The sequence below is a fragment of the Polypterus senegalus genome, chromosome 8 (assembly GCF_016835505.1).
Source record: "Polypterus senegalus isolate Bchr_013 chromosome 8, ASM1683550v1, whole genome shotgun sequence".
In the NCBI taxonomy this organism is placed as follows: Eukaryota; Metazoa; Chordata; class Cladistia; order Polypteriformes; family Polypteridae; genus Polypterus; species Polypterus senegalus.
This window is the reverse complement of record NC_053161.1, coordinates 24,454,471-24,466,009: the sequence shown is the minus strand read 5'-3', so window position 1 is coordinate 24,466,009 and position 11,539 is coordinate 24,454,471. Positions and strand designations below refer to the sequence as shown.

The 11,539-nt window shown below is 33.7% G+C and overlaps 1 protein-coding gene across 1 annotated transcript in view; it reads left to right on the top strand.

Moving 5' to 3' along the window:
• Nucleotides 1-9,175, top strand: part of arid2 (AT rich interactive domain 2 (ARID, RFX-like)) — a 172,181-nt gene extending 163,006 nt beyond the window's left edge. The window contains exons 17-21 of the mRNA XM_039760879.1: nucleotides 1,879-2,017; nucleotides 4,480-4,562; nucleotides 5,476-5,599; nucleotides 6,239-6,330; nucleotides 7,540-9,175. Coding sequence (XP_039616813.1) covers nucleotides 1,879-2,017; nucleotides 4,480-4,562; nucleotides 5,476-5,599; nucleotides 6,239-6,330; nucleotides 7,540-7,651 — 550 coding nt within the window. The 3' untranslated portion in view covers nucleotides 7,652-9,175. The remainder of the gene's footprint in view (nucleotides 1-1,878; nucleotides 2,018-4,479; nucleotides 4,563-5,475; nucleotides 5,600-6,238; nucleotides 6,331-7,539) is intronic.
• The last annotated feature ends 2,364 nt before the right edge of the window (nucleotides 9,176-11,539 follow it).

The following is an 11,539-nucleotide window of genomic DNA, read 5'->3' as shown; positions in this document are numbered from 1 at the left end:
ACCATTTGTCACTCTATTCAGACTGTGTGGTGCTGTGTTGGCTGGCACAGGAACAACTTTTGTTTACTTCTTGCCTTATGCCCAGCTTCTGCTTGGATAATAATAATGTTTTACTTCAGTAAAATTAGTATTGCTTTAGACTACACGTTTCTTTAAAAATTGGACTATGTAACACAAGCCACATTTAACACATTACATATCAAACAGTACTCCTGAGGTTGTGCTGCTGATCTTAGAACTGTATGTTTAACTCACCAACATAAATTTAGCAATTTCTGAAATATTGAGACAGCTGCTTCATACTCTTTAAGTACAATGATGTATAATATTGATATTTCCTACCTCTTTTGCCAGTGACAGAGTAGGTAAAGAAAACTTTGTCTTGTGCAGAGAAGTGGGTCTTTTTTTTAATAATTATTTTTTTTTAGATTAGGCTTTCCAGTGCCCTTTTCCACCTGGTGTATAGAGTCTACTCTTTAACTAGGGCATTCCTACTGTACTATATGGGGTAGTTTTTGGCACAGCTTTATGTTCAAATTTTAGGTGTTCTGCATGTCATCATAAACATAAAAATATCTTTATTTTACATTATGCCACTTAATGTATGTATAACATTGTATGTGGTAATATTTGTACATTTAGACCTCAAATAACATTTCTTTATGGTTGATAGTCAGTGGTGTGTTATTTTATGACTTATTTAAGTGATCATTTCAGGATCACATTAGTGATGGGGGCAATCAAAATCTCTAGTCTTATTATATTATAATGTACTAAGTTGCATTATTCTTAACTTTTATTCAAAACAATGAAGTTCATCCTTGATGAACTTTTCAAAGACCTGTTTCAAGATCAGAAATAAGAGAAACTGATGAAACTGGCAGTAATTCTAAGCAGCAAAATTATAAGAATTTAATTAGACATAGCAGTTTCCCTGTTTTTATAATGGTATTATGAACAGTCCTACTAATCTTGATTTATGTTCTAAAACCAATTGAGCAGAACTAATAGTGAGAAGATCGTTACTAAACCAGAATGCTTTACATCCCGTTGTAGCTTTTTGGTTTTTTTTTGTCTGGGGTATCTTGTGATCTCTTCTGTAGAAGTGATTCTCATATGCAGTCCTAGTTTTGATTCCATGAATCTTCTGATTTTGATTTTAGGTGAGACAGACTGTGTTAAATTAAGTATATTCAATTTTAATAAGAATTTAGCAAGTGTATTGTATGTAGACTAAAGGTCAAAAAGGTTTATAGTCTTTGTATTTACAATTATATAATCTGTTAATACATTATAGGGAGAACAGCTGTCATGTTTTATTGTTTTCCACATGTCAGTGTTAAACATCAACAGTTTTTTCCAAATGAGTATTCTTTAATTAACCTAGATATCTTAAATTAATGTTCTTTGCAGATTGACATAACTGATGAGGCAATGTGCTTTACTTGTATTTTGTTTTCAAAAAGGAAATTAAGTTCCTTTAAGAAAGGTTAGAGACACTATAAAATGTTTAGTATTGTTGCTAATTGTACGCCCTGTCCAGGTGGGGTTCCTTCCTATTTCCCAGTGATTGTTAGGATAAGCTTCATCTGCCAAATGATTCTGCCTTGAAGAAGTGGGTTAGGAAAATGAATGAATGCATAGATTTATTCTGAAAAAATCTTTTTATGTATATAATAATGACACAAATAGTTTACCTGTTAGAACTGCAGTACTATTTAATATTGGATCATTGAAACTTCTGGTTTAAAATCATCTTTACAGTAGTGATGTTTACATGTCACACAACAGTAATACCTCTAGTTGTGTTGCAAAGTTGTTTTTTTTTTCCTTTTCTTTCTCCAAATGTTTACAAATCATCTTTTTTCTGTTTTTTAGGTGGTTTGAGACACCTTCTCAAGTATTTTACCATGCTGCCACACAGCATGGAGGAAAGGAATCGTACCCAGGACAGTGTTTTTGGGAAGGCTGCGAACCTTTTCCTCGGCAGAGGCTCTCCTTTATTACACATTTGCAGGCAAGATATCTTTATGCTGAGTGCAGTGTATTTGTTAAGGAGTATATAAGTTTTAAACATTGCTTACAATATTCCCTAAATGATTCAAGTGGCACTCTTAATTTTAAGTCAAGAAATTAGCAATGTTGTTTTCAAATGTTTTTTGTGTTTTTTTTTTTTTGTTTATTAACTCAGTATTGTCCATAAAAATCCCAGGTAATGATTTTTTTGCCTCATAAGCATATTGTACACATCCAATACATTTTTTGTCAGGTAATGCTTCCCAGTATCTCATTGAAAGAGGTACAGTATCTGGTGTGAAAAAGGCGCTATATAGCGCCCTTGTACCCTCAGGGATGACTCCAAACAACGGGTAAAAGTCCAATACTTTTTATTGTAACTCACAGTGCACCAAGCACCTTCCACACTACTCATCCAATAAACTCACTATACTAAACACTCCTCCTCGCCCAGACACTTGCTCCTCTACCTCCCAGCTCAGCTCAGTGTCTGGACTGAGGCACCGTCCTTTTATAGCCCCTGACCCGGAGGTGTTCCTGTCCCAGCAGTCCACAGTTCCTTATTCCTTCCGGGTCAGGGCAATCAGTCTTTTACTTCACCCCGGGAGCACGCCATTCCTTCCCGTCACGTGACTGTGACGTACTCCCGGGTCATAGGGCACAACAGATCCCACAAGTCCCCCCACAGCGACTCCTGGTGGTCCCCAAGGTATCCAGCAGGGCTGTGTATAAATACTACAGAGTCCATAAGGCCCTGCTGGACCTCGGGGCACGATCCTGGTGTCGGAAGAGCTCCTCCTGTCGGCCTGGGGGTGCGGACCGGCCTGGGAAGCCGGCAGTCTTCCACACTGGAAATGATTTGGAAAAATTCAGTCTTTTCACTGGAGATATCTGGAGCTTTCTTTTTCAGAGATCCGTGTTATAATGTATATTGAGTATATATTGACTAATGAATGAGGGGAAGAGGCGGATGTTTATATATAGAGTTTAGATATATATAATATAATATAAATGCTTGTAATTTGCAGGTTCTGAACCCCTGCCAAGCAAAAAAAATGTATGTTGTGTGTGCAGAGAACATATTATGGTTGCTAGTGTGCAAGGGTATATACATTTCACAAAACAGGTGTAGAAGTTCACAGTATCACCAGCACTGGTAGAATACCTCTCAGAATGATGCTTATTTAATGATGGTTAAACTAAATTAACAGAGCCTTTGCAAAAATCTAAAATATTCTGAATAGTTTGAGAGGGAGGTTTTTCCCCACAAGAGTATTATAGACTAAGTGAGCAAGAGAAAAGGCCATGCTGAGTGCATTTTTTGAGCAAGAGGACTGACAAGTGGCCAGCTGTTGCAAAGTACAGATGCCGTTGTGAAAGTTTTCTTTCAAGTTAGGAAAAGTGTATAGTATGTTTTTATTCCTGTCATTCCATTTTCAGTGTTGGCTTCTTCTATAGCTGCTAACCAATAAGTATATGAAGTTTCCTTTGACATTTCAAACATCCCGCGCCAAATGCTGTACTGTTAAGTTACTAAATGTAAACTAGATAGAAGTGATAAAGATACCTGGCATTTGTGAATTATTTTTTACTAATTTTTCCAAAGTAAGTGTGCCCTGTTTGAAACTTCCCCATTCATATACACACTTACTCATTTAGAGCCATTTAACAAAACCACTTAATCCATTTAAGAGTTTATCCTGCCTTTCCTGGTAGTATGTGTGCAAGCCAATGCTAAAATGCAGTTTCAAAGACTTTGTTGTAAAGAATACAGGGTTTTGTAGTTGTACATAGCATCTCCTCTCATCACTCAATCAATAAGCTATATGTTATTCATAAGCATAGCAATTGGATGGCAATTAAAATTGCTGTTGATTATACATCTAAACAGAAGTTTCATATATTAATTTTTGTTTCTGTAGTTTGCTGAATCTTTTCCTACTTGCCTGTAACACTGAAAAAGCACAGATGTGAGCAGTTCTCTCAATGGCAAGTAGTACACTGACGAATAACCACGAAATAATGCATTTTAAAAAAATTGAACAGTAGCAATAAATTTCTTTAATGATAATGAAGGTGAAAAGATCATGTTCTCAAAAGAACTATGCCTAAGCCTGGGCCTTTATTGTAACAAACTTTCACAGGAATCAGTTTGCATTCTGATGGCTGTTTTTTGAGCCTTTAAACAAAACACATAATAAATAAGGGCCATTGACTTTGGTAGGTTTTGGAACAAGAAGCAGTAAGGAGTATAAAATTTCCACAGAAATGCATGGCATTCTCTTCATTTCTACTGTACATATATATGTATGTATATATGCTCAAATTTAATATATGTATAAAAAACATACGCAGAAGGTCTATATACAGTATACATAAAGTATGATTTTTCCAGGTGTTCCCATTTCTCTTTTGTGTGCCATATTTCAATTTTAAATAATCAAAGTTTTATTATTATTATAGGATAAGCACTGCTCTAAAGAAGCTCTTCTTGCTGGATTAAAACAAGAAGAGCAGGCTCAATGTGCAAATCAGAAAACTTCCAAGTAAGAATTTAATATGTATATATGTTGTTTTCAGAAGAACTGTTTAATAGAGTTTAATTATTTTGTTTTACCTTCTGTATATAATTGTAATGGATTAAATTAGAATTGCAAGATTTACATAAAATGTAATACAGCAAAAACTGTTTGGTTTTTTTTTTGTTTTTTTTAACGACAAATAGTAACTGTCGTTGCTGTCTTCTTTATAGTTGCGCTCCTTTACCACTATAGAAAATTGGGTAAGGATTTTTTTTATGACTGGCTGTGATATCAGCAATCCAGAATGTATTCACTCACTATCTCATAACAGCTTCTGTTAAAATACAGATGTTTATCAAAGAATGTTGTATCTTCTTTGGATCATGTTGACAGCTTATTTATCGAATCTACAAGATAGTTTCCAAGAACAACAAACAATGCATGATGTAATAGCTAAGACATTGGACTAGAACCCCTCAGTTTATTGCTTTACATTCCACCACTTACTTATAGTGATTTTATTAAGTGACAGACTAAACTCACCATTGCACCTTCAGTAAAAATAATTAAACGATTTACTATGTAATTATTTTAAGCAGCTTTGGATATAAATACATGTAAACACATTGTTAGTCAGTGTTGGTAGTGCTCATGTCCACATGTGATTTACCTGAGTACCAGCTGAATCCAAGCCATTCGGGGTTGGTTGCGATGGGGTGGAACTTTTAATCCTTTTCATTTTTAAAATCTCTATTCTGCACATTCAAATTTTTAGTTTTTAATGTAATATTAGTTTGAATAAATGCAGTTGATTTTATGAAGACTAAGTCCAGTTTAACTGTTGGGATGTGTTTTTAATTTGTAATTATTATGAAACAGTAATCACATTCCTTATAGCAGCATATTTTTATAGTATATGTTTTTGTTGTTTATTCAGACAGCAACCACCTGCTGGTAGCACTTCCTCTCCCAGAGCACAAAAGGCCATTGTAAATCATCCCAGTGCTGCTCTTATGGCACTTCGAAGAGGGTCTCGAAACCTTATGTTTCGAGATTTTACGGTGAGTTTCTTTCAAGTAATTTGTTTTTTCTGTTGTTTTTTCTATACTGCGCGCATGCACACACACACACACATATATATATATATATATATATATATATATATATATATATATATAAAATGTGTGTGTGTGTGTGTGTGTGTGTGTGTGAGTGATTGATTGAATAAACCAAAACACTATTTCCCCTTTAGTTAAAAAGCTGAATTTTGGAAAAATGGTACATTGAGGTTAGTAGTGTATTTGGACTTCAGTATATCTATATTTAGGGTTAAATCTCCTCACCACACAACAGGAGAACTAAATGATTTAACTGACTGGATAGTACTTCTGATACATCTGATTAACCCTTTGCAGTATGAATGAGGTCCATTGTCTTAGGAAATTTTCCAGGCGAAGACAGGCAACACAGCTAGTGTATATGTGTGTGTGTATATATGTATGTGTGTGTGTGTGTGTGCGTGTGTGTATATATATATATGTGTGCGTGTGTGTGTGTGTATATATATATATATATATATGTGTGCGTGTGTGTGTGTATATATATATATATATATATATGTGTGTGTGTGTGTGTGTATATATATATATATATATATATATGATTATATATAAATATATTTTTTATTTTTTCCCATTTAGGATGAGAAAGAGGGACCAATAACCAAACACATCCGGCTGACTGCTGCCTTAACGTTAAAAAATATTGCAAAATATTCAGATTGTGGTAGAAAGTAAGTATGCTATGTCATTTACTGAAGCTTCAAGCATGTTCATTTTACACTTTGCTCCACATGTTCAAACAAGTTGAGCTTTTTGCCTTTACCACACAACGTTTTGCCTCAATACCAGTGTATTTTCAAAAGTATGTACTTCAGTATCTGTTGGTATACAGTACATCTTCTTTCGGTCTTTTTCAGATTTGCAGTTTTAAACACCTTGCTTAGCTATTTCTCATTTCCAGTATCCGTAAAATGTCTACAATTGTACAGTGTATGTTTTGCTTGTAATGCCAAAGAACGAGTGAAAACACCCAGAAATTATTTAATGTGCATCTTTCCATTTGTTACCTTTGCAGAATCTGTACTTCCATTTCTATGCATCATGCCGCCTTCAGAAATGTTGTTCATATCTGTTAAACATTTTGCCTTTGTATCTAGCAGCTGTCTCCCATTTTTTTTCTGGGCCTTTTTTATACCTGTTTTTTCAACATAGCCTGGTATGCATATCAAAACTTTCCTTCAAGAAAAGCTTGCCCCTTCTGCTCATTATATTACAGTAGCATTCTATGAAAGATTAATTTATTTATCATATTTTCTTTTCATCTGTTCTGCATCAGCTTTATAGCATATGTGTTACCTGTGCACATATCTGTGAATAAATATATATATTTGGTAATTGCAGTTCAGTCCATGCCAAGTTAAATAGTCACTCGAAAGAACTGGCCCAGTACGAGTAAGTGTGTGATTCCATATACCCAGCAATGCTGCACACAGATGCGTATTGCCTTATGCCACTGGGAAATTGATTGATGAAATAAAATTGTATGTGCAAAAAATCGGCAATAGACAATATTTATTTTATTTCCAGACAGTATTACCATCTTTAGCATACATGTTCTTTATTTAGTCCCACATCGCAAAGGTTTACAAGTTGGGTTAAATGGGTTTCATGTGAGTGTTCCATGTCATGGACTGAAATCCCAGCAAAGGTTGGTTTCTGTCTTGTTTGTTCTGCTCCTAAGATTAGTTTAGTCTCCAGGTGACCCTCTATTTGATAAAAATGCATTCAGGGAAAAATTCTATATGTTGCAGATTTTTCCTTCAACATCACTCTTTTCAGTTGTGTTCCTGCCTTCTGTAATGTGTTTGCATCTGCACTATGGTGGGAATGTTAGGTGCTAAAAGTCACTGTTCTTTTTTTTTTTTTTTTTCTCCATACAGGTTAGTAAAAAGGCATGAAAACCATCTGTCTATACTAGCTCTAAGCAACATGGAAGCTTCCAGCACGCTTGCCAAATGCCTTTATGAACTCACGCGTTCACTTGACCTGTGAAATAAGACTGGGGAACAGACTTTGAAATGCTGCAGCAAGGAAGTTCATTTTTTGTAGAGATGAATTGTCTTTTAAAGAAATGGTGAAAATGAACAACTATGGGGGAAAAAGCATTTTTCAATTGAAAACAGTCTTAATGGGAGATGGTGACATATTCACAGTTCGGCATATCCTATTTGCTCCCATGCTGCAGAAATTTTAGCTTTTTATTCTGATCTGCGAATGAATCCCTTTGTTCTTTACAAAAACTGCCATGGGATCTTCAACCAGCTGTCTGCAGGATGCCACTCAAAGCAGCTTTATCCTAAAGGAAACTGGTGTGGTCAGAATTCAGTACCATCCACATTGGAACAGATAAATTTAATATAAATAAACTTTACAATCAGACAATATAAGCATTACTTATTTTTATTCTGTACCCAAAACGAGCACATTTTTATATTCATGGACTATTTGATTAAGCTGGTTTGAATACAAGTTTCAGCACACCAGAAGTATGCCTCTTTTACCAGAGGTTACAGCTAACGACTAGCTATGGATTGTGTGTGTTTGTTTAGAAATTGGTAGCTTGGTTTTCTTACTTGAGCCAATATATTTTCACTTATTTATTATCAAATTACCAATATGATAAAAATGTAAATACTTGTGAATAGAAAAAAGACAAATAAATCTTCATGCCACTGCAGCCACTGGAAACGTACTCTGTGGTGTCATAGGAGCATTATTGGGTAGGTTTCAAGGTTTTTATTTTTATTTTTTTTTTTTTGTTTTGTTTTATCCCAATCAACTGTATCAAATGTGATTATATACTCAGCAGTGGAAGAATGTTCTTAAAAATCTTTGTAAATACTGAAAAGGTACTGATGCTGTAAAGTTGGAAAAAATGTTTTTTGTGGAACTGTGATTTTTTTTTTCTCCTTTTTTGTATTATACACCTTGTAGAACTCATTTTGCTGGCTGAAAGAGTATGAATAATATATCTCATGTCATTTTTGTAGAAGAAAAACTATTGAAGGTATTTTTGATTTTTTTTCCCTAACATGTATCCACTGTAAACGTTTTGTCACAGTGCAAGCTTGGTGCTTGTACAAAATTTTTTTGTATTTGTAAATTGGTTTAAATACATGGAGTTTTATACAGGTTTTCTCCTGTGTTATATTTGCTTTATGTGGAGGTATGAAATTTTCTTCACAACTTTTCCTATCTTAATATAGTGTGGAGTTTTATTGTACTATTTTTTTCATTCTTACTACCATACCACATTCCTGCTCACATCCCTAAATTGTGTCCTCTTTACAGCGTGTTGTGTAACCATTTATAACTGCCTATTGCCTGTTGTATTAGCATCCAAAACAGGGGAAATCATCCCATCACCATTTCTGCTGTGTCCGTAAGAAGTGCAGTAAACAAAAAAAAAAAAAAAAAACAAAAAAAAACCAACTATAGACATAACAGTTTATGTTATAGAATGGCTTTATTTACTTTGGTGACTGTTTATAGTTTTTAAATAAAAAACTGAACATTTCTTGTCTTTCCTTTTTCATTCTGTATGGAATGTATTGGCAAAATTTGCTTTTTATTTTGGTAAAGAGCAGTCAAGTTTTTCAAATCATTCATTTTCAAAGTAAAGCATATTGCTAAAAACACACAGAGTTAAATTTTCAGTTGCTTTTGCAAGCGTTAGACTCGCATTTGGCCATTTTCAGAATTTCATGTACAAATCTTTTAGATTCTGTTTTCTTCTTTGAAAAATAACCTTCTTGTGATTAAATTATTTAATGTGCCTTCCTTAACAAAAATGTTTGTGATATTTTAATAAACTTTTTTTAAATAATACTAAACTCTTGAAAAATCTCTAGACAATTATATATGTACTGTTTTAATTTTACTGTTTCTTACTTCTGATGTTCAAAAAAATTACTGCACCTGTTTTTTTCCATATAACTTACACTGATCCTAATATATTTATGGCCATAACATTGTGTTACATTGTCTGTCCAGGTAGTATGGTTTAATGGATGTGTATCTTCTCCGAGTAGGACTTCCGGCTTGTGTCTAACGCAAATATGACAGTATCCAGCCCACCTTCACCCTGTACATATTTTAATGTACATGTTTAACATCATTTTAGTCAAATTACCAACAAATTTTAAAAAATCCAAAAGCAATTTAGAATTTATTATTGATTTTGCTTTTCCTTCTCACTGGCCACAATTTTGCTAAGTGCGAGACATTATACAGTAGTGTAAATGTACAAGTATGTTTTTTATTACTTAAATTATAATATGCTGTCTACAGTTTTTCGCAAGTAGGTTCATTGTGTTTCACTCTCAACTTTGAGAATTAGATTTCATCATCAAACATAATCAAGGTGAGCAAAGTTCACTGTATAAATGAAAAAAAGAGTCCCATTTATTATGTACTTTTTAGGGCCAAGGTCTGGTGCCAGTTCATTAACCTTTTAAATACCATTGAGTGTTTCTTTGTAAGGAAAAGGGAAAAAAATATACATGTTCACTTATTTTTAACACCCAAAACAATTGACGCTCACACTTATATTTCTGGACATGACTGTTTTCAGTTAAGGTTCTTTTATAATGCACTAAAAGAAAAAACCTTTTCGTCTTAAAAATTCTGCTGAATGCTAGGAAAATTTTAAAATTAGTTTTGTTTTTTAACCTTGCACTCTTCGTAACGTGTTTACATTCTTCTCTTTAAGAAATCTCTTCAATAATATTACCTTTAAAGTATGGTAAAAACCTTTGTGGGGACATGAAGTGTAGAGAGAGGAAAAAATGACATTGCCATGAAACCTGTGCTGACTTCTTATTGCCTCAGTGTAACAATTCATCCCATAGACCCACAGTAGGTATAAACATTCTATTCCCATGTTGCTCTCCTCTGATTTAAATATATCATTGACAAATTATAGGGATCTTGTAGGCAAAGTTAATTACGCACAAAAAAATGTCATGTTCACACGCACTAATTGTGCTACTATCATGATAGCAATTTGTGACCTCTGCATTTTTTTCCTCTTCCCCCGTCATGACATCTTAGGCCTAAATTCAAGGCTTCAATCCAAGAAATACATCCTAGCGAAATATGTTATGACACGCTTAGAAGAAGTACACTTCCATATTAAGTGTCTCTTATTTCAACTCGTACAGTTAACTTTTGAGTAAACTGCATTATATGCTGTTTTGGTCTAAAAAAATAAAAATTGCTGAACTGAGATACTGAGTTTTATTTAGTGACATCCATCAATAGTCAGTAGATAAATTTACTACACTGCACTCCACATGTCATTCATGATTCTTTTTTCTTTTAACTTTCACATTCATTAAGTCATCTTATTTGCATTACTTTTGTTTCCCTCGTATTCCCTCCTTCATTTAAATAAAACAGTTGTGCAGCTTGTATATTGTTCATACTTGACAATGTTTGTTAATGTCTTGTTGCATCTTCCAGCTTGCACTGTTCTTTGGAGGCATTTTTGTCTGCCATTACACTTACTGCAAAAATTAGCCTTTTTCAATAAAATGAAAATATATAAATGAATATATTAAAAAAACAAACTTGATTATTAAGTCTTGTCTAGAGCTAAGTGAAAGTTTTTTCTTTTATTTTGTAAACTGTCCAATGGTTTCATTTCATATTTTGTAGATTAAAAAATAACACTTTTTTCTTTACAGTTTGTTTAAAGAGTACCTCACATTAATTATACAGCCTACTGTTTTTCTTCAAATTTACCATTTGTATTTTTCTGAAGAAAAACAAATGTCCAAGCTCAGCGTGATATGGTAAAACATTTTATCAGGTAAGGTCACTCTTCTTGGTAGCAAATACATCACAAAAAAGGCTAGAATAGGATCCAAAAGTTGATCA